This window comes from Ptychodera flava, chromosome 11 (genome assembly GCF_041260155.1).
Source record: "Ptychodera flava strain L36383 chromosome 11, AS_Pfla_20210202, whole genome shotgun sequence".
In the NCBI taxonomy this organism is placed as follows: domain Eukaryota; kingdom Metazoa; phylum Hemichordata; class Enteropneusta; family Ptychoderidae; genus Ptychodera; species Ptychodera flava.
The window spans coordinates 2,103,169-2,128,550 of NC_091938.1; the positions used below are offsets into that span (position 1 = coordinate 2,103,169).

The 25,382-nt window shown below is 34.9% G+C and overlaps 2 protein-coding genes across 4 annotated transcripts in view; one reads left to right on the forward strand and one right to left on the reverse strand.

The window, feature by feature from the left end:
• The window catches only part of LOC139143254 (probable Bax inhibitor 1), a 69,930-nt gene that overhangs the window by 20,118 nt on the left and 24,430 nt on the right, over positions 1-25,382 (reverse strand). The gene's annotated exons all lie outside the window — the stretch shown is intronic.
• Positions 1-25,382, forward strand: part of LOC139143248 (A-type potassium channel modulatory protein DPP6-like) — a 390,979-nt gene that overhangs the window by 10,622 nt on the left and 354,975 nt on the right. Inside the window, exon 1 of one of the 3 annotated variants that reach the window (XM_070713419.1) lies at positions 23,386-23,466. The exons of the other annotated variants lie outside the window; for them this stretch is intronic. Coding sequence (XP_070569520.1) covers positions 23,401-23,466 — 66 coding nt within the window. The 5' untranslated portion in view covers positions 23,386-23,400. Of the gene's footprint in view, positions 1-23,385; positions 23,467-25,382 lie in introns of those variants that run through there. 3 annotated transcript variants of the gene reach the window in all.

Sequence of the window (25,382 nt, forward strand, 5' to 3'; positions counted from 1 at the left end):
TACCGTCTATATCAAACTTGAAACATCACCTTTAAATATCATGCCATTCAAAAAATCGACACGGTGAAATGCCAGAAATGAAGAAAACGGAATGTTCATGCATCGACATCAGCATGATCAGCGAGCTGCATGCCATGGTATCAGCTGATCAATACGATCATTATTATGTCGCTAGTAGTACAGCATTCATTGCAAACGATATCAACAGAGTTCAACATTGTTATTCAAATGTTTATATTTCAATAATAACTGTGTCTATAAATTTAATTTTCGATGGCTCCTTGAGAAGAGCTATTTTATTTCGGCGAACGACAGAACTTGACGTAAACGGCCTTAACGGGTGCTTGAAAGGTACAGTTGACAAACATACTGGAGAGTTTCGGTACCGTCGTGATATCGAGAACAAGGCAAGGTAAAATCACAGACATGGAGAAAAAAACAATGAATGAAAGTTGTCTCCGATTACAGTAAGTGCATCTGAATTAGGTGGCCGAGATGTTAGATCAACGGAGAGTCAACGGTCGTCATGATTGTTGGTAGTAGCTGACCTTGGACCGAGACTTTGAATGGCTCCGTAGTAATTTCCGTAGACACTTCCGGTCAAGGTTGATGACAGCAAGCTGCCGTTGTTGGCCCGTTTACGGCTGGTTCGAGTAGCCTTTCACGCCTGCATCGTTTACATGGCCACTGACATACATAATATGCCATGTGTCAAACCCAGTATCGTCTAGGAGTTTGCAAACGTACTGAGTTCTGTTTCACCTATACGGCAACGAAGCGAACCATGTTGTAAACAAACGTAGTAGTACAACCGGTACGCAGCGTATCGGACGGGGACTGCATGCTGAGCGCCAGCCAGACAGACGGCAAGTGCGTGCGTGAGGACTCAAAAAATGAAATAAATCGTACAGTAAGACATTATTATCAATATTGTGAACCATTGTCAAGATTTATTGTTTTGTGTATTTACATGGTTTATCCGATATTTCCCCTCCTTTTAAATGCGCAGTCCTATTTTCGTTTTCCAAAAAAAACTTGCTCACTGTGGGTCCGCAGTGCTGAATAATGGAATACATTATCAGTAATAATGTATGGATATGACGTCACAAAATTCACTGGTATTGACAAAGCTATACTATAATTACAGATAAACATGATTGCCTGCTCATTAATCCTTTGATGTCATTAAATACCAAATGATGATGGTACTGTGCAGATGATGATGGTACTGTGCAGATACGGCTAATCTGTGACACAACTCATTATAGCGCTTTCTATGTTTGTGTGGTAATATAAAACTGTTGCAGGACAGTGAATGTGATACAACTATCAAAATGAAATTTGAATTTGCTCTGATTTTATAGGGCAGCTCAACCACTTCATAGTCACCATGATATTTCTTAAGAGACAACTCATCGATCACCTTTGTATCATTGTAAGATACTGAGAATGTGTGACAAAAAATGGCAACTTTGTATTTCTTGAAAAATTCACTGATTTGAAACTTCACGTAGTATTATTTCTATGTGGCCACCCAGTAACAGTCCCCCAGGCTAGTATGAGATCTGATGTGAACTTTGGGAAAAATTGTCGGCTTCCTGAACATGTGAGGAGATGACCACTATTAATAAATGTCCAGACATTGAAACCATTCATTGGTTTGGAATATCTTACAGCACATGGTTAAAGCATGATTAGTTTGGCTATTTGCTGTCAGGTTCTCAGGTTCCAAGATGAAATGCAAACAGAAAATGATGCCACACTGGATATCAGTCAAGCATTTCAACAGTTCATAATGGGTTGAACCATACTCAGTATGTAAATGAAGTGTAATAAAAGAAAAGTGGTGATTCATTTCAGTGAAAGTAAAGAACCGCTACGCCAAAGTGACAATATAGACTTTCTGCAACATGAATGTGAAAGTTCTTATCATTGTTTCATGAAATGTTGGAAACAAGAAACAGTACTGGTACGGTATTGTGTCATCAGGCGGTGATTATTTCCCAGAATATGAATGATGCCCTTTATGACACTGCTTATACATGTACAGACATTGCACTCGGGCAATGACCTCTGATTATCTGCAGCATATGTTGCCTTTATACATTTTCTGTTTTTCTCTGTAATGAAGCTTCTCAAGGAATTGGCAAGAATGTTTTTCCACAAGACAGAGATACAAAATACTTTACATTGTGTACTTAAGATGTATAACTCTGATTTATTCTGGATACATCAATTGTGTCAATGAAAATGAGTACAATGTATATTGTCAGTTCAAAATTTGCTATGAAATAATTCCATCCCTGTAAATCTCTATCTATACTAATGTAATTTTAATTCTTCTTCTGAGCAGCAGTTTTAAATAATTTGGCTTTTGTAGTCTGTAAAGACGATTACCTATTGTAGACATTATTAAGATTCCATGCAGACATTATTAATATTCCCTGCAGACACAAAACAAATTATATCAATTACTTGCCATTGACATTACATCACATTTGACTGCTTCCTCTATCAGTATTTGCATCATTACTGGCAATTTATGTGAAGTGTGCTGTTACATATTTGATATACTTCCTTTCACAGAAGCATAATTAACCAGTGACACAAGTTATGATGTCAATTTAATCTCAGTCTGAATGAACCATCATGACCACCCGTATTAAACTTTACTATTGGAATACGTCTTCAATAAAACGCCTTGACACACTGGTTTTTCACATGAGAAATCCATTTGATGGCCAAATTTGCCAGCAAAGCATAAAAGATTCCATCACAATGCCAAATAATGGCCACATAAATTTCATAACAAGATGCAAGATGACACACATCATAACCCGGTTTGGATTATTTTAATGCAACTTGGGTAGACCAAAATGTTATGTGTTTAGCTTGGGTTGTATTTCTAAAGGCTTAAAATGTCCTTTGTACCACTTGGAGATAATCACATGATTAATTATGTGTCTTCTCCCAAGGCAGTATTCATGTCTTAGGTATTAATGTAATTATAATCTTTTTATAGTAGGCAGTCTAATACAATTTGGTTCAGTCAGCCATCAATGTTTAGTGGTGCAATCCACCAATCTTGATTTGATGGCATTATCATTATTAATATGCAGAGAGTGAAGAATTTGGTTTGGTATGCTATTTTCTAAAGAGCAGTCACGGCAACCGTTTGCTGGCTAAACCTCCGACTTGGAAATCTGTTCAGATTTCACTCACTGGAAGACTACTCTGGTGATAAAGAGTCAGGATACACATCTCATACCTTCCGTGGTTGATTGCCTCTGTGAAGAAGATCCGCCCATTACTGATAGCAAGTAGGACACTAGTGATTGCAGAGGATATCTCCACACAGTAAGAATCATCAAGGAACCATCGCAAACACACGAGAACTGTGTGTCTTCTGTCTCTGAATGCATTGAGGAGTAACTGCACTCAACCAGAAACGAAGGAAAGCTTTTGAATTGCATCTACATGTAAATTGTGAAGCTGATCTGGGTACAGTTTCATCCTGTATGTGACTTCGGTGATTCACCCTTGATGTTGATTTGACATAGGATAATCATACGCTTGACTTATTCTCATTTGTTTCTCTACAAATCATAGTCTCCTGTGACCGCTACGAAAATCACAGACTTGAGTCTCTAAAGAAAAGAGGTATTTCTCACCTACAGTGCAACACACCGAATTTCTAGATTTTGCTGTTGCCATGGTAACCAACAATTGTCCTTCGTGATCATTAACATAACAGATGGTTTGATTCTTGGTGTCTCTTGGAGAAGGAGAATCATCATCTTGCTTTGATGCCAGAGATTTTCAAACAATTTCATTACTAGTATTACATTTTTTCATCAGCCAGCTTCTGCAATCATTAATACAGCATCTCTAGATAGAGCTCGCATCTTAAGAATTTCATCTTTTGCCTTGCGTCACAGTACACGCAGTACCTGCGTATTCTGTATTTAGACACAAAAACTGAGACACTAGAAGTAAATCCAGGTGCTCCAAATTACTACATACGCTGTTTTATACCGGGGATTGGCACATCCTGTGAAACCAGCAACACAATGTATGCCCATGAGACTTCTGATATTCATGTACGGCCAAGGACAAAGGATGATAACTTTTATTCCATGGTAAGATAGATGCATTATGACCTAGTTCTGTCTGTGTTTTGATATTGTTCCAGGGTACAGTATATTCACCGTGTCCTAGCTATCTGTGTGTGTTGATATTGTTCTAGCTATCTGTGTGTGTTGATATTGTCTTGACTATTCATTGTCATGCCGAGTAACTTTTCTTTTACACAATTATTCTTCACACGTCAATTTGACAGTATCCTACCCAAAACATATTCACAGTAAAGATTTTATTACTTAAAGAATTAACATGTGGATTTTAGGAGTTCATTGAATTTTCTTTGCAGCAAAGCTGTACTATTGTGTACAACAAAGCAATAGCTTGTGCAATTTTTTTTGCCAAAAACAGGACATTTACTGGGCATGTTCTTCATTTCTTCTATAATACACATTTTTGAGTAAAAATTCTAATGAATTGTACCACATTGAATGTACCATGTACTGTTGAAAACCCCCCAAGTAAACTAGTAATTAGAGAATAGTAACACCCACTGTAAGGCTTTAAATGAACAGAAAGCCATGTTCTTGAACACATTACATAACTTCTTAGCCTTGTGGCTGTGTATATGAATATGAAGTAAGGTGCTGGACAGGACATTTATTGCAGTATTTTGTTATCAACATCAATGTACAGCTCTGAAGGTGACTGTGACACAATTGTTAAATCGAAAGCTTTTGTTCACAATGTACATAAATGTTGGTATGCAATAACATGGACAGTTAACAAACTGCTTGTAAGGGCCTTGAATGTGGTATATTACAGATTTGCTGATTGTATGAGATGTCTCTGCAACAGAATTTCAAGGATGCAATTACTAGTCTTAGAATGTTTGGTTTTTTAATGAGCAAAAACCTGGCAAATGTTGTCTTACGTTTTTATTGAGGAAGTATAGATAGAGTTCTACTCACCAGGACAAAAAGACTTGTTCAGTGTTTGAACAATTTATCATCTGCATTTGCATATAGTAAACAAATATTTTGTGTTGGAATGTTGAGAAAATTGAATATAGATGTCTACTTTATCTTAGTTGTCCACAACAATTATGTACAGTGTTGATTCACAGACACTCTTAATAATCTTAATGTTGGTTATTTCATTGTATCATCTAGACCACAGACTATGTGTAGTTCAGAACAAATATTGGAAAAGCCATCAGTTACAGCAAACATTCCTATGGTTGTTAATGTGCATGGGTTGTATTAACATATTTACACTGCATAAAGACCTTCAAATGACGTTTTATATTTTAGAGTTGAGTGACTTTGAAAAGGTGTGCATTTATATTTAGTTTACAAACCTTACTAAATATCAATGTTGAAGATTTTATATTTTAAAATAAATAAACATACTAAGATGCAGCTTTGTCAGATAGTGAGTAAAATGTGATTAAAAGATGATCTGCTAAACTTTAATAGTGATATGTAAAAAAGACACCTTCCATGTTCACTGGTATATTTTACAGACAAGATAGTACATCAGGTATCAGATATTAAGTCTGTCAAGCTATTGGCAGGACTGTTTTTGCTAAGGCCATTACCACAGTAAAATATATTGGGGTTTCCTGGTCATGTCACCACATTTTGTTCTGTTGGTCAGGCAACAAAAGTGGTGCTGAGTATTCAGAAATATTTAACTACCTGTTCACTCCTAATTCCCTATAATCAGGTCCACACTGACCATTAATAGCATTGGCTTTGGGCCAAACTATTGCGTAGAAAGGGTTAAGGCGATCTAATTCATCTATACATAAACAATTTTACAAGCACGAGGAAAATGAATGATGGTTGAACAGATTTTCATCACATAAACACTGACAAGAGCTCAAAGATTTCAGATTAGTTTCAAGATCTCCAATGCAAATTCATCAATTCATACTTTCACATTGTCAGGAAGAGTTTAAATCAGGTGACTACGACGTTTGGAACAATTTTGGGATTGCCAATGCTTTTTTCTTCCAGAAATCCTCTATCATTTTACAGATATCACAACAGTCATCTTGTTACTCATAGTACTTTTCATGTACTGGTACATAAAAAGTTTACTGTTAACGGTATCAAAAGGATAGCTAAATAGATTTTCATCACATTTTTAACTGTAAGGACACTCATGAAATCAGTTCGATTGTCACTGGCAAAATATTCTTTTACCTCAAATACCTAGGGATAGGTTTGATCAATGAAATGGAATGACAAAAGGAAGTAAATGAAAGGACAGGAACAAATGCTTTAAATTACAAAATTTTGCTTATTTGATTATGGGCTAGTAGTATTCTTCTGAGACTGATAAATCCATTCCCTCTTGTTTGTAGCTCACATATTGAATTGAAGGGTTGTCAATCTAGTAGAGTTTATGAGTGCTTGTAAGACTGTGGTATATCTTGAACAAGCTGGTGTAAACCACATGTTATGTGACTGCCTATACCATATCAGGTGCTGTTTGATAGTTTGTTATTCCTTTACTGCAATTTTCTAAATACTACATGTGTAACGATCTGATCGCAAACAATAAAATTGGACCAAAAGCACAAAGATGAAATGCTGAAAAACGAGTTTTCTACAAACTTGTCTTTTGCAGTGTATGTAAATAAGGCAAAATAACTTATATCACAGTATCGGTACATAACAGGCTATCTTCCCTAGGGTGATATTTAGTATACATGGTATATCATCAATCTGATAGAAATATTCTTGAAATGAGAAAATGCAGATCAAACTAAGATAAGTCTGACATTCACTAGGTGATGTTGATGATTAGATAAAGTATTAGGAGATACCCTGTTACAAAACAAATCAAGATATCCATCATTTGATAATTACAAATCATTGAATCACATTGGAAACATAATTTCAGAGATTTCCTCCCAGCATGTACATTACAATGTACAGTACAAGAAGGAAATGATCATTTGGATTCAACAAACTGTATATACTAATCTCTACATCGGTGACAATTAATACTAAGTTACAGTGATGTCAGGAAACAATCATCTGGGCAGGACAAGCTGTGCATACTGATTTTCATATTGATGAAGCAATAGATGAAAAGTTGCCATGTTAGTGAACAACCCATTGTACATTTATGCAACATCAGAATGATATTACTAGTGGTCAGTACTGGTATATGTATCTATTTTAAATTGTGACATAAAAGTACCATTTAGGTGGGACAAAGGGGGCAATACTGGTCTGTTTGATGGTGATAATTAGTATATCCATGGTTGTGAGGTACAGTAACCATGGCATTGCCACTAGCAATAATTGTGAAAATACAAATACTTCCTAATTGTAGTAATTAATAGTTTTCATGTAACTAGTGTTTAAATCAAATGTAGGCATACCGGTCCATGTATAAAGAAGAGATTGTGATTTACTTTATATCAAAATTAATTATTTTGAATCATTGTGCACAGTGATTTGTTTAAATGTTGTACACCTGAAGGTTTTCAAATATTTTTATTAGAGTCAGAATGAATTCTTAGAACTACAGATGCAAATATGTACAAGAGTACTCTCTTGAAAACACAAACATATTTACTGTGTTCTAGTTTTATTACAGAAAAAGGTAGCCATAACACACTATCAAATTTAGCAATGAGAAGTAAAATGTCTTGCTCAGCGGTACAACACTGTGCTTGAGTCTTGGAATTACTATTCACTGTTTAGTCAGGTCCGTTTCTTTGGCCACATCTAGATCTTGACCTCACCAACCTTTAGATAGGCCATGTCCCATGATTGATGTCACAAGCTGTAAATGTTACAAGCAAGTTAAGCTTTTGAGGAAAAGCATGTTTATTTGCCATTTATCACAAAGTATTGCTTCTTTCATATGAAAGAATTTCTTGTAATATGACCATTATGACTTTTCTTAATACTTTGACTGCACTACTAGTTTATTTACTTTAATGAATTACTGATGTTTTGTTTATGTAAACAAAAATATGTACACAAATTTGTTACTGATGACTGGGATTCGTCATATTCAAGTTTGATAAAAAAACATGGGGCCCGGGGCACCGACGTCCTTTGTGCCTCCTTACTGTTTATTATTTGCCATAAATGTGAAATCTGGCAAAAAGTCAAATTGTTTGGACATAAATGAAAGTTAATGTGAAAGTGAATCAAGAATAAGAGATGGAACTCAATAGGATCAACAATATCTAAAACAGGAAACGGTGAACTTATATGATACAGAAGGGGAGAAATTTAGCCACAAACTATTGTAATATAATGGACAATGGCTAATCTAAACCAAATTACTTAAACTGGATTGTTGGCATTGATTACACATGTATTTAATGTCCATCAAATAGAAAATAAATTTGGGCCATTGACTAAAAAACATTTGCTTGTTACACTCACCACACTTGTACTTAGTATTTGGAGTGTACACCTATTTACTACAATACAATGATAAAAAGTTTGGACTCTGAAGGTCAACAGTGCATCTTTTATGTATGAGACTAAATAAGCTTACCCCTCAAGTATGTATAGGCCAAAAACAATATTTAATTTGAATTATGTAGTGCAGGGAAGGACATAGAATATGGTGAAAAGCAAACAATAAATAAATAAAAACTGAAATACAATTATATGGAAATGTTGTTTTACAGTCATGAGTATCTAGTGTGTGTCGAGAGACATATTAAAATTGGACAGTATCATCCTGACCAGAGTTTGTCTGAGTGGTTGTTTCCTTCTGATTTTCTGACACGGTGATAGGTACAAATATTATGTTATTCACCATAGTTAAGCAACATAGCTTGCATTTTGTTCACAGTGGAACTGAGTTTTACATGTAAGATAACTTTCTCATAAACTGTAAATTCTGGCTTGTGGCAGCTCAAACGTCGCAATACTTCATTTTTTGATATGATATGGAGTGACTTGCACACATATGCAATATGCAGTGACAGTCGATATATTCATAGTAAGAGTCTACTACATTCAAGCATAGTGATGTTGACAACTACATGCATGCCAGTGCACGATTTCAAAGTAGCCAGGAGGAAATTCTAATACTCTTTTAGTGGAAATAGGCCCTATAGGTATTAAACCACAGTGAAACAAACAACATTAGTTATCGTGACCTTGCTAAAGTGCAATCTCGGATCATGTATGATCTGATAATCATGCCAAATTACCATGTCGGATTATGCCGTGATTCTGAAGTGCGCGTAAATCGGTCAACATAAGCACACATAGACTCTCGCCAGTCGCTTGTACTGCTTGGTCTCGCGTAGCTTTCGGTATTTATACAAGCTCGTGCCTTCGGCACTCGACCTTGCGCCTTCGGCGCTCGATCGCCTACGTTGGATTACTACCGCAAGTGACTCCGGATCCGGTCAAAAGAAGGCACGAGGACTGTCGACAGTCTAAAGCACTACTGTCTTCAACAATGATGCTTCGGCGCTCGATCGCCTACGTTGGATTACTACAGCAAGTGACTCCCGATCCGGTCAAAAGAAGGCACGAGGACTGTCGACAGTCAAAAGCACACACTGTCTTCAACAATGATGTCAAAATCAATGCACAACTGTCGAAATTACCCAAAATAAGCAACAGAAAACTTAAAGTTATCGCTGTGTCGAAAGGACAGTACATCAACATAAAACGACGCTAGTTTGTTATGACATGGAGGTAGAAGGACAGAGCGAATTCTCTCGCTCTCACCCAGCTATTACTAACTTCCCAGGAGCTGGTCCTTGCAAAACAACGCTAACTTGTTATATGCGCATGCGCATATTAAGGAGAGACCCATTTGATTTCGGGGGGGTATGCAGGAAGTGGGTATGGGAACTTTTTTGTCAGAGAGACAGCATTTTTTAATTTCAACTGTCACACCTGCATCAATTTTTTTATCAAATGGAGTAGCAGTGCAATTTTTCAAATTTAAGCCAGTGTTTCACATATCACAGGATGGTTTTATATATTCATTTTACATTCCAACGAATGAAAACAAAATGGAAAGTCTAGTATGTACAACTTTAAATTATAGAACACTTTTTTGGCAAATCAACAGTGATCAGTACTATACCTGCTTTTCTTTATAGCAGCCAATTCCTTTTAAGTTCTCAGGGGAGATGTTATCTTTTGTGGTCAGAGAAACAAGGCTCACACATTGTATTTCATTATACCGGTATTTGTTGTTCCTCAATTTTTCTTTGACAACTTGTAATCTTTCTAACATATCTATGTTGAGAGAATAATATATTGGTTTTTACACTAGTTTATTGACTCCTGTCTTGTGTTTTCAATTTTCACAATGTACAGAAGTCAAATAGTCCCATCTAGATATTGCCTGTACCATTGAGATATTGCAACAGAAATCCAGAAATATGATTTCTTGGGTCAGAAAAGGGAAGGAAAACATCGAGTGCACTGAGGTGTAAAGTAGTGAATGCTTATCATAAGTGCTGGGAAAAAAAAAACACATGAGAATTGCTTGTGGAAAAAAAACATTTGCGCTGCCTATGGCAGCATGCTAGCAAAGAACACATGAGAATGAATTTCCAAAATTTTGCTCATTTCAACTGCATTATGACAATTCCTTTTTTATTTATTTCTGTCTGTTATGAGAATTTTTTTCTCAAGCCATTACAGGCTTATTTTTTTCTTTTATTTCACCTGGTGACAATTTTTTTTCTCAAAATCCTCCATACCCCCCCCCACAAATCAAGTGGTTCTCCCTAAGTGAGTCCCTGACCTATGCGGGCCAGTGGATTACTTCCTCAGTAGAACTGATATGCCTGCCGGTACATCATTCTTCAGTCGATCAAAGGCGCCTTTCGTACCAAAAAATACACGACAGCCGCAAAAGTGCATCACTGTCAACGTCATAACTATAGAATACATTGAAATGCACAGTGAAACGTTCAAAAACGTAAAAATTGTGCCCACACCGAGAAACAAGATGGCGTCCGATTCGATTCTTCAAGTCAGATTTTGTCCTAGAGTTGTGCGCATGCGCAGACGGTAGCTTTAACGAAAGCGAGTCAAAATCAAGTAAATATAAATAAAAATGGATAAAATATTGTTTAAAAATAATACAAGGCATGTATCACAAATTTTGAACATTTCTGACGGCATTTCAACTATACGAACACCCATGCCAAATATCACAATAATCAAATCAGTGGTTTTGAGGAAAAATTGAAAATAGTGGTTTTCACAAAAAAGCTAAAAAAGTGACTTTAAAATGATTCAATCAAAAAAAGAAAAAAGACCGTTTGAGATACATGCCAAAGTGACCACCAGACCAAATTTCAGAAAAAGTTACTGAAGCGTTTCTGAGATACCTGCGTCCACAGCATACGGCCCACTGTATGCAACAACAGAGGCCGCGTCATCACATTAGTACTTTGGGCCAAAGGCCCAAAGGACTAAAAAGAAGAGTAAACAAAAAGAAAAGAGTTTTATAATATCAGACACATTTGATCCAATGGCGCATGAAACCCAACTTTCAAGAGCACTGAGACATATTGAATCAAAATTATCTTTCCTGATGAAAGTATAGGTTCCTGAAAATACACAGGTTTTACCAATATAGTCTTTTACCAATATAGTCTTTTAATGGAAAGTACAGCTTTGAACCATCACAGTATTAAAATAAACATTTCATGTCTTGTCAAGCATATGTCTCCCAGAGATGCAAAGTGAACTACTCGTTTAGATTGTATCTGTATGGCTAGAGATCTTTTGTCACTAAAAAGCCATTATGGTAACTGTAAGTATAGAAAGTCTGGGTAGATATGTCAGGTCTTTAATTAAAGTACCTGTCTTGAGTGGATGGACTCTGATGATCTCATTTTTGCTACTAAGGCAATGATAAGAGTATCTACTCTCATCTGTTTGTGTCCACTGCAGGTTCTGCTGGATTTGAGTCTCCCTCCTGTTGTTTACAGCTAAAGTTTGAAAATGATCTCTCTTGCACAAACTGAACATATACACATACACATATATACACATTCACAATGTACATGTATTCTAACAATGAATGACACTTCCCATGATGCAATAGTAAGTTATATTAGCCAACCAAGCATGAAATGAAAATTCACACCTGTGTTCTCAGAGCAGTACCCTAGTAGACCAGTCCTAATGTGAGCAGTAGAATTTTTTGTAAATTTTAGTGAATAATTGAAGAGGAACTATGATAGTCCTTCTGAGAAGTATTTGGTCATTCAAAGCAGTCTGAACGAAGCAATAAACTTTGATCAAAAGAATGATTCTCTCAAGTATGATACACAAAAGGCAATTTAGATGGATCTTGAGCCCTTGAAAGTCAAAGGAAGACATTTTGGTTGATTAAATTTGCATAAGTACATTAACCAATCAAAACACTCATTCAGTGATTTCTGAAGGGGGAAATGTTATATGCAAATTACTTGGCCTAGAGTGTCATGAGAAATAATAAATCATAGATGATCCAATTTATCAGGCCTTTAGTGTCTTCAATCCCCGATGACTAACCATTGGAAAATGTTATGAGGGTACTTTCAAAGTTTCATTAATTGTGCATGAACCTTGTTCTGTAAAATATTTAAACCAAGCAAAACCAAGTACTTTGCCTGGCATTTCTTGTTGACATAATGCTTCATCTACTCCTGAGAGAAGAGAAGCCAACATCTTTATCTTTCTGAAGTACCCAGCGTGACCAGGGGTGAGAAAACCAATTTGTGATCCACTACTTGCTGGCAGCAGAAAATAAATTAATCATCTAACCTCAGTTTGAACTATCTCACTTTTCTACATTTTATTTGCCGGCTGAGTATTTCTGAGTATTCTACTTGTCCAGCGATAAAACCTACAGGATTGTCAGTTTAAGTTGATTTGCTTACATCTCTCATGAGAATTCTGAAATGACATTTTGTGGACCAGACACAAAGGCCTATAAGATGAAACTCCCACTTTGATTTTGATTGGCACTTTACAAGCAACAATGCAAGACACATGTATTATGCCATACTTGAAGATCCTCCCGTTCAATGTTATTCTTTCAGTGGCATTGCTTCATTTGTGAGTGGTGCATCATCCTCTGTGCCACAACTAATGAATGAAAGCAAATATTTACAGATATAATGAACCTTGTACCGGATGAAAATTGATTCAAAGACATCTACAGTATTTGTAGTGTAAAATTAAGTAAACAATATCTCAATTATACTCATGTAAAATTTGTTTGTAAGTAGATCCAAACATACACATATCTGCAATAATTCTATTCTTTACCCATAATCTTCATCCTCTTTCTACCAGGCTCCATAAACAAACCATGGTAATAAATAAAACTTGGAAAAAGATGATTAAATACCTAAAAGGTCTACAAATTAGTGTCAACTGATCAAGAAATACTTGAATTTACAAGGTCCGTCTGAGATTGAATTACACATAATGTACGGTAGAACCTGTACCATTGTAAATATCATGTTCACTGACTTAAAAATATCAGTAATAACATGTTTTTCACTTGAAGTTCATTCAAAACATCCTAAAAATGTCATGACAATGATACATGTCCTATGACTCCAAATGAAAAATCATCAGTTTTTTGTACATCATAGCAATATGTTATGTGTATTGGAAAGAGGACAATGAGATACCTATGCAATGGCAAAAATTCATTAATTTATTTCAGGCAATGCATGTCACTGTCAACAAAAAAATGCAAGTTAAGTCTGACATTGACAGATATTGATATAAAAGATATCCTCATGCAGCAATTCAACAGAAAAGGTAATGAATTTCAAGTCCATGTATAATTATCATGTACACATTCTGTTTTTCAAAAATTCCAGGATTAACAATCACTCATTGAAAAGAAACTCTTGCTTGCATTAAAACAAAACTTTCTGACATTTCCCATTTCAGCTGGCATACATCGATTACTGTAAGTGAAGTCAATTCAATGTGCAGAAATAATGCACATCCGTTATTGATCACGTCTTTATCATTTTTTCCTTCTTGAAAAAGAAAAAGACTCTAAACAAAGTCTTTTTGACAGCAGATTCTCTTTAAATTTGTTGAAAGAATTCTCTCTCAACCACAGTGCATAATCTTCACTACATAAATAAACATGAATGAAAATGAAAAACACAAATAAATATTATCAGGAATTTTCATAATAAAACAGCTGAAATAAGATTCCCGAACAATTTCATACCAATTTCCATTTTTAGATGGAAAGATTTTAGGCAAAATTTGTAATTACTGTAACAGCATTAATGATTAACATTTGTGACTTCAAGGCAGTATAAAATCCCCTGAGAGACATATTATTCCCAAACCTGATATACAGTAATTTATAACAAGGCCTTGATATGATAAGAATTTGCCTAATATGATAGCAGCATGGCATTAACATAAATTTCTTCACATGAACACTAATGATGTATGCTATACAGCACATAATCCTGTACATTAGATTTTCTATCTGGCTAGTGTCATTTGTCAGCCTGTGACAATCTTGACAACAGCCACAAGCAATAAAAGCTGGGAGGAATGAGACACTATACATTACAGATGTATTACAATGCATGCGAGTCGCTTGGCTGCTGGTCAACTGTTGACTCTCTGCTACTGTTAAAGGTGGCATTGCACATAACATGGCATATTTTGTTCAAATATTCTTTTGCAAAGATTCATTTAATTTTCTGTAATTTGTTATTTAAACCCAAGATTAAAATATTGGTTGGGTTCAGCTTTTAGCATGACAAGCAGTCATAAGTTGGATGAGGGAGATTCAAGTGTAAATTTATGCGAATCACCAGATCTACAAGCTTCTACAACATTTCAAAAACTGACTCCACTCAGGCTGGGTCAAATTTTGTGAAATTTTCACACATAATGTTCTTTAAATACTATATAACAAAGAGACAATTTTGTTTGTCAAAGAAATTCTTAAATTTTGAATAAAAGTCATTTCAATTTTGCTTACCATGATTTTAATCGCTTTTTTTGGATTCCAGTAATACTTCAACCCATGCCATTTAAGAACAGATAATGCAAAACAAAATTGTCCTTTTTTTCTACACATACACTAGTTTCAAATGAGGTATTTACTTTCATTTAGAAAGTAGTATCAAGTTTTTGACTATTATCATTAATACCACAATTCAGGTTTTCTACCCCATACATGTACTGCCTTCATCCTTCAAGTAAACCATTGCTACCATAGATTTTAAATTCTTTGCTTTTTGAAAATATATTGTACGAGGGTTTTGATGTCATCTTTGATTGCAAATATTGCCTTGAAAAAAATTACTTGTTAAATTTAAGAAACCCTGGAAATCTTGGATATTCTATTGGAGCTACAGAACTTTCCAGATTGAATTAACAATCAAATAGATATCCTATCCGTGACGATACTTCCAGAATTTAGAGACATACAGTATTCAGCTTATGACTGTAAAACTTTCATATAAATTCTATGGTAGCCATTTAATGTATAGAATGCACTTATATTACATTGAAATGTACAGGCCATTAATGCAACATGTCTTCTAAGATGACACAGTCGAAGATGAAAATGGATTTACAGGGTTGTTCTAACACTGTATCATGCACGTAGAGTCTTTATTGAAGGAGAAATAATAGAATCATCATGTTGGAAAAATGACTCTGTGAGACTGGGGGTCTATTTAATTTTCCTACCAGTCGTAACAATGAATATATCTTTGTTTTATGAAGACTAACCAAGGCATCAGTTGCCGAACAAAGATTACATCATTTTATAATTAAAAATATATAGAAGTAATTAGATAAATCAAAATGAGGTTCAGTCTCTGACGTCACAACTTAATGTCAAATTCATCTTTCTGTATTGCAACAATGGAACTGTGCTTCATTAATTTTGAAATTCTACTTTCAGTTCACTCACTGCCTATGGCAACATGTCATTTTGCTTGATAAGTCACAAGTTAATACAGAATATAACCTGCATATACATGTAATTTTGTAACAAGACTTTATTTTAGCCATTGTCGTTCAGTGCTTCATCAACATATTTTGCCAAGAAAGACAAAAAGAAAATGCTACTGTGTTGTTGTGTGCCAACTGCCAAATTGTGTATGTTATGAAGCAGGGCATCCATAACAACCAACTGGCCATTTGGAATAGCCAAAAAAATATACAACAAAATGAAGAATATAATATCAACACAAAGCATTGGCAGTTTGGATTTAGGTGAAAGTTTCAAACTGGATAAATGTTAGAAGCCTGCAAACCTAATTTCAGATAAATTCTACAAGAATTTCATTATAATGAAGATGTCCTGAAGATATCTTAAAAATATATTGCTGATTATAACACCATAAACTGAACAATCTACATAGGGCCAAAGTCCCTGAAGCTACTATAGACATGGATACAAAATTAAGTATTTCCTGATTGTATGAAATTATCTCACTAAGGTCATCCTAGGGACATGTAAACCAAATATTAAAGCTGTCTGACCAGCGGTTTTGAAAAAACAAGCGACTCAACAGTTGACAGAGCTCTGCTGTGTTATGTAGAGAATAACCTTTTGTGACACATGTATTGATGAAGGTGGACATCTTTGATAGCTCATTTCAGGATGGCCTGACCAAAAATGGAAAAAAATTCTGTAAAAATACAGATTTGCATATTTCATCAGACTATATTAGTCTACAATAGCAAATAAACGAGAGTTAATTACATTCTAATTAAAGTAAACAAGACTTGCTTAATCAAGATTTACGTCATAAAAAAACAGCATATCTGTCAGGTTATAAAGAATCTTGAGCTGGTTATCTTTAATATCAGTAGTTTCATCCTATTAACCAAGCACATTTTAACTTTCAAATTAACATTGTAAGTAAGTTCTGTTGAATAAGTTGAGACTGTACGTACTCAGAGAAAGCACACTAAAGAGACAAATGTTTGAAACTTAAGAAGTTCAAGGTCATCAAAAGCATTATAAGGAATCATGTTACACTTCATTGCACTGTTTACACAGATTGCATAATTGCTATAAATAGCACATGAGGAATCTTACAGCCCAGCTTTACCATAAAAACCCTATCACTTTGACCACTCTTCTATTTTTTTGCTCCAAAAGTAATCTTATTTTATCCTTACCAAGTCAACCATGTATGGAAATTAGAACTTTCTCTATCTCTATTTGTTTAACCACCCTATCATGACAAACTATTATGAGCAATTTCTTTTAGATAACATAAATGGTGGTTCAGAATATATCAAAGTTGGGATTCAGGAAAGTTGCCTTTACATGTTTTAATCCTCAATTCACTATGAACTGTCAAAAAAAGTTTAACTTTCTGATAATTCCACACTAAAATTATTTTGGCTTTGATGATTTCCTAATTAATTCAATTATTTAAAAACATATTAATTACTTTTTTCTGGGTGAATTGATAGGGTTTTTACAGTACAAGAATTACATACAATGTAAGTCAAACTTTGACCAAAAATGACAAAAAAATTCCTTAAAAATACACATTTGCATATTTCATCACAATTTGAACAAATCTAAGTTGGGTTATCCCTAGGGACCTGTATACCAAATAACAAAGCTGTCTGACCAGCGGTTATGAAGAAGAAGATTTTTTACCAAAAACACCTTTTTTGGCATTAATTTGCCTATTTTCAACAATATCAAAAAATAAAAAAAAATAGTTTCTCAAAATCATATTTTTCATCTACACAACAAATATCAAATCAGTAAGTACTGCGGTTCTCAAGATATTTGAGTGGACGGACGCCTCACAAACGGACATACATACATACATACATACATACATACATACAGACTGACGACGGACGCTGGACGGATACCCATCCCAATAGCTTCTATAGACTATAGTCTATAGTAGCTAACAATCTACAAGATACTAGTGAACCAAATTTCAAAGCTATCAGACATTTTGACTGAGATTTTTGGGACTAAAACTGAAGACAATGAGCTGAAAATCCAATGTTGGTGATTATTTGGTATACATCATTATTTGCAGTTAACAACTCGAAGGAAAACCATCCCTGGGAGCCTTTAATATCCAATTTCATACTGTAGTTTCAGATTTCGAAGGATTGTCTACAAGAACTAGACAAAAGTTCATGACTGCATCCATTCTCACCATTCTCATTGTGGTTCAAACTGCTTGGCACTGTGTGTTTTATATTCACTCATGTAGCAGATTCATTTAACACATCTGTTGCTAGTATATGCACAGATATAGGGGTCAAAAGGTCAGCCAAAAATCATGCAGCAAATTTTGTCCCCAACTGATCAATACATGTATTCTCAACAGTGAACCTTCTTGCATATTTAAATTTAGAGATATGTGCTGAATTAATGAGGTACATGTACATATACCAGTATAAAGAGGTTTAAAATAACAAAATCAGTTTAATGATATCAAACATACTTAAACTCAAAAGGTACAAGTCTGCATAGGTACATCATACATGTACTGTAGATGCTGAGATGGAGAAAACCCTGAAATAAGTTGGGTCTATTGCTGATCATTCAAGTCAATATCTATCCCTCTCTACCACTTTTACTGGTAGTCTTGAATTGGATTGATAAATGGTCAAGAAATGAAAACTGGTCTGAAGTGAAATGGCTACAGGGGAATCATAGTACACAAAATATTAAATATATTACAGATGCATAGATGGGTATATAAAAAGCCTAGACATGGTACAGTAATCCCTAAATTTTAAAACAAATTTTCATCTCTTAAACAATCAACATTCCTTGAGGAGCAGCCCTCGAACACATTCAGGAGGCCAAGTAGTGATTGGTAGTAGAAAGTTGAATATTTACATCTAGTGGTTGAACTGGAGAAACTACTGCAGTTAAAATAATGCTAGGGATGCAGTGTTGTCCACACCTTGGAAAAACATAACATGGCCAATTTACATAACAATGTGTAATTTGCATATCCCTTTGTTGTGAAAATGTATTATTTTGTATAGACTGTTCAAAAAAGGGATGGTCGATGTATTCTTTTATATGGTTATGTATATATGAATAGATTGTTCAAACGAAAAGAGGAGTTGTCCATCCATTAGAGTACCCAAGTGGAAAACCTTATACATTACCTCACTGACATCATGCCTTTATCTACCGGTACTGTACCATTCATGCAGGGAGGGGTATGGGAAAATATACATTGTTCAAACTATCACCCTAAAAGCTGTGAATGAATTTTTGGCTCTTAACCCTTAAAAGTAGCCTAGAATTAGATGTGCACATAGATAATGATGTACAATATGGATATCAACATTCAACCAATTAGAATACCCTTAACATATTGCCACACAAGTACAATGATGCTTTGTGCAAAATGACACACCAAATGGCCTGTTGCTTTATACATTCATCAATTTTCAGAATTTTACAATTGGGGACAGGCATACATTCACATACTTATTAACAACTATTTTAAGGTAGAATGTGACTCGAGGATAGATATTTGGACTCTCAAACTTTTACAACACTTTTTTGGTCTCCCACTAATGGTGTTGATTTTGAAGCTAATGGAGTAAATAAAGATTTCACTGGCTTATTTTTGTGAAAATCCATAATTTAACTTTTCCCCACAGAGTTAACATAGGGATCACAGCCATTTTGAATTTCAAGTGTCGGGAAATATTAGGTGATTTGTTTCTTGAGTATCAAATTTTGCATAATGACCACTGATTTTTATTTTTGATATCAAGAAGAAAATTTTTAAAGTTTCCCTACAGTATTAAAGTTTGAGCAAACGGTTAAAATATTTCAATTTCAAGGCATGTACTACCTTAATACATTCAAATTGTCAAATCAATGAACAGGTATTCCGGTGGCCAATGGGAGCTAAAACCATATAATACCTGTGATCACATCATGATCGCAAATGAAAATTTGGCAAAACGGCAAAAAAATTCTTCTCTTTGCTTTGTCAATTACTATAAGACGCATCAAGGCTGGTCAGAAATAACAGACTTTTACCTCAAGACTACAGTATTAGAATAGCATGCATCTGGTGTATTTAATTCATTCTGTCACAGCAGTTTTACATGCTTGACCGATAAGACAACTCTAAACTGATTACTGAATGTATTAACCTCTGGTATTTCACAGACACTAAACATTATCTCACCCCTAGAGTCATCCAATGAATGAAGGCTGACACAAATGCATCCTCTCAGAATAACTACCGGTATATACCCTAGAAACTTATTATAGACGCATTTATCTGACATCAATGGCATTGGTATTCTGTATTTATGGCTTTAGTATCTGTGCAGTCATAGAGAACCAGTGTATTTCTGCCAGAAATTGTTCTAAAATATTTGTTTTCTTGTCAAAGGCTAGCATATGACATGTCAATTCCAGTCTGTTTGTGGCCAGACTTTCATGCTAGTTTGTCTTAAAGATAAACACAAAAAGATTTCTACAAGCAATCTAACAGGATGATAATGATAATTTAACTAGTATACAATAGTTTCAGTACAAAGTGCATCAGAATGTAGATAGACCAAGAAAACTTCAAATTCAGGTCGTTGGAAAAGTTTGCACTTGCTCAATTAATGACAATTAATTGCATATTGTATGTTTAAGGTGGCATTGCACTTACCCAATACACTTTTTAACAAAGCGATATTTCTTATCAAAGAAGGCATGAAATCCCCTCATACTACATATTTTCAAAAGGCAGCGAGTCTAAAGTTTGGTATGGTAGCAACAGTTTACTCAAAGGATGAAGGGGGTTCACATGTGGGGTAAAAAACCCCAATGTTGGTATTAATGATAAAAATTAATAAAAAACTTGATACAACTCTATAAAATTTAGTTCCTCATTTGAAACTCGAGTATATGTAGAAAAAACTGACTATTTTGTTTTGCATTATCTGTTCTTATTCTTAAATGGCAGTGGTTGAAAGACTGACATTCACAAATCATGATAAACAGAATTGAAATGACTCCTATTCAAATGTAAGAACTTTACTGCCAAACAAAATTGCCATTTTGATATGTAATATTTAAAGAACGTAATATGAAAATGTCATAAAGTTTGACCCTGCAAGAGTGGAGTTCAACTTTTTTGAAATGTTGAAAACAAGAGAAAAAAGCCCGGAAATGGATGATTTGCATAAATTTACACTTCTTTCTCACCCAACTTATGACAGCGTGTCTTGATAAAGGTGAACCAAACCAATATTTTAATCTTAGATTTACCTATTGATGCAAATTGAATGAATCTTTGTAAAAACTTGTATTTTGTGCAAATTATGCTGCGATACATGTATGATGAATGCCATCTTTGTTCACGTAGCATACTGTCCTGATTTACTAATAGTCGCGCCAGCGGCTTACTGACTACGCATGCGCTTATTCATAATATACTATGCGAGTAACCGGAAGTGTACCCTTCTTTCGTGGGCGCCGCCATGTTTTTTTTTTGAGTACTCGTAAATAAACAAATACAAAACAAATTATTATTATATAACATGCCATTTATAAAATATACCTCTTTTATTAGCCAGTAAATGTTATTATGCACCTTGTCGCTGATACTGAATATCGTTAATATAGAAAAAGGGAGAAAACAGTCGCGCATATGAACGGCGGCATACGCAAAGAATGCTGGGATTGAATTTTAGAAAAGCGCCCCCAGTGTCAATAGTTAAATTCAAAAATTGCCAGTTTTTAGACGGAACGCTATAGTTTTCAGCTTGCAAGTGGAAGTTGGGTAGTGCGGTTACCATTGCAATGATAATGATTGCATGATACGTCCCTTGTTTAACGCAATAGGCTGTTATCAATGTAAAACTTGTCAATTTTGTCCAAAATTTTTACACGTTACAGAAAATCTATAGGCCTACCTGCACTGCTGCAGGTTTGACGTCCGCAGCGTGTACGTACGTGAACTGCTTTCATCAGAAGGAAACTGGGCATAGTTGTCATATATACGTTTATGAAGTAACAATTAATTACATTTTATCATGAATCAATACAAATAACATTGCCAATCTTAACCCCTGGCGCGACACCAAGGGCTGAGCCCTATTTACTAATATGATGTTATTGATACAACATGACAGCTGAAATTATCAAAAGTTGTGTTGATGTAAAAATAAGGTGAGTGGAGAAACTTTGATTAGCAATTAAAGGCATACAGAATCATTCATAAGACTGGCTTCACTTCAAGCAACAATTTTCATAGCTGTCAAAGCATGTGAAATGGAAATTATGTTAAAATTTTTCACAATTCATAAATTGTACATGTTATCATAACATTGAATAATATTGACTATTATACATCTAATGGCCAACCTGAAAAGTACTTCGAGTCAATGGTCAAAAACTTCGCAACAAACAACCTTGAGCATGCAAAAAATGCAATAAATTTATCTCCATGTACTTTGTTGATTGCCATGAAATAAATCTGGTGAATTATCATCCATGCAAGAAATTGCTCTGCACTCATGCTATCAATTTGTTTGATGAATTCAAAGGACTCAAGTAGCAGTTGGAAAAACAGTGGAGCCTTGGAAATTTGATGACATACGGATAACAGTAGAAATTACAGCCACTTAATACGACAGCAGAGGGTAGTTTTCAGACATAATCTCCAGTACACGGTCAGCTAATCAGAGCCACTTGTGGGATGAGCATTTCGATTAACTGTGAGGTCACTGTAGAGCAAACAGAAGGGCCTTCCATTCCAGATAACAGTCATTCCATTGAGGTATCTTGCATGACAGCATGCCAGAGCTGTTAGTGTCAGATGGCCTGATGCATCATCTAATTCATAGAGTAGGTGGTCGGAGCATATTTCTGCAGCTGTCGCAGTGCCTTGGCACTCTATCATCAGTAACAACTCTTGCTGTGAAACATGCTTCACTGATAACAACAACCTGATCTAAATTTAACGAAAAAAGTGACTTCAAGTTTCACACTGGTAACTTTGCACTTTTGCCAGGATTATACCTCAAATCAGATCTAAAAATTTCAGTGTTGATAGAAAAAACAGGTCAATTTATGGATGCAATTTTTGTGCCTGGGAGCAAGCTTATCAGTCAGATTATGTATTCCTTGTGTTACTTAATGATGGTTTTGTCTCCAGCTGGGTTGGGGTCTTAGAATTTTTAACTTCTTGAAGACATATATCACCCGTCATTCAATAATCAGTGATACAGTCCTTGGTTTGGCAGATCAGATAGTTGCACAACATCGTGCAGTGGAAGCTTTGTTGTTGAATGCAAAGTTGCTGACCAGTACATAGTAAACATGGCGTATCATGGCGGTGGACATCATGGTTCCTGGTTGTTTGAAGACAGACACACATACCATCGGGTAGGTCAACTGTCTTAAACAATGACAGATCTCAGCTAATGACTTGCATTTATTCCATACTTGCCCCTTTATAGATCAGGCAACATCACAGTAGAGAAATACCAGCATGTTTTGGTTCTCATGTGCTTGTACATGTTAATTGTTGCCCAAGATTACTGCCATTTACATCGGTGATAATAACTCACTTGAAAGTATTTATGAAGGCATACATGTAAGTTTAATGATGAGGAGCTTAGATGACAATGATGTTGGAAAGTTTTTAGAATCACTACGGTAGGTTTTTATCAGCCAATGCATTCACTGCAGTGTTTTTTTGTTACAGACGATATCTAAGTAACTTTTGCCGGAATTTTCAGGTCATATTACAAAGGTCCCCAATGATTTATTTAGGAAATCATTATTAGGGGACATTAGAAATAATACCTTGGTTCCCAATATCCGTGTCCTTAAAATCCCAAACCCTAGCAAAATCATTGTAAAGTGACCTTACTGTAGGAGTGGATCCTCAAGGGATCTGCATACTGTTTGTTTATGTGGTTCTTCTCTTGTAACATGTTATTGCAATGAAGGCATCAGGGACCTAGAGAAATTGAAGTCCTTTACCTACGACTTGTCTAACATTTACTTCACTTTACATTCTGCCATCTGACTCAAGGTACATCAGCATTCCAAAATCAAACCTTCGTTTTAAAGTATTCATCGAGGTTAAACATTGCACACTCTGGTAAACTGATGGCAGACACTAAGATCAGATTCTGAGAGACAGTCACGTTTCTGGTAGATGGATTCTATTAATACAATCTGCCCTCTAGGACAAAAAACCTATCACCATTTATGAATTTGAGCATAATCCAGTATTAATTGATGTATTGATGTCAGTCCAAAACCAAAATTCAAAAGGATCTTTGCAATATCATTATGCACAACTGATGGATATTAATAGAACCTGGAAAATAAAATTCTTCTGTCTACAAATGAGTAAGTTACATGTCCAAGGGGTCATCTCTGATTTAAAAATGGCAATTAAGACTAAGAATAATAACTGTATGAGGGCAGATCATAATCAGTGGTTTCTTGATGACAGACCTCTAGGTGATTGACGGTTTCCCTGTTGACATTGTGTGCAAAGTCATGGCACTCTCACACTTGGTGATAATTTATAACATTTTAACAACGTTCACTGTATAATTGGGAATGATAACTTCCCTCAACACTTATCACAATGGTACAAAGGTCAAATAAATCATTTAAAATGATGTACTTGCATATAAATAAACTATTACACTGTTAAGTCATTTTTCATGTTAATCCACTGCCATTGTAAACCCTGTACTAGACATTTGCAGTTTCATTTGTGATTTTCTATCTGACTTTTTGAATCTTTAATTTTAATGCAACAGTGGAGATTTTACTGTGTACATCAAATTAAGTTTAGTTAAGCTAATTCAGCAATTTATTGCATAATGTATTATCTTTTGTGTAACTTTTTTTCTCTGAATCCACTTAATGTTTTACTTGGATGTGTAAAAATTGTATATACAAAGTTTCACATATATGTTTTTGTGAAAAGAACTCACCATTTAACTTGGGAGTTCGAAAGGTTTGTTAATCTTGATTAATTCATGGTCTATATGACTTTGCTTGGTACAAAAGATACAAAACTGTCATGTTTTATCTGCCGCGAATTTTGACTGGAAGAAGTTTATACACTTTATGTTATTCAAGACAAGAATGGCATAGGATGAAATGTATACAGAAACAAGAAATTCTTCAAAAAAATATAAAACAAACCAACTTAGTTGTAAAACTGAAGTTGTGAATTAAACAATTCTTTGAATTGAAATCACAAGCAAAATATGCTGGACAACTACACAAATATAATTTTCCTTTTTTTTTCATTTTTTCAATTATTACTT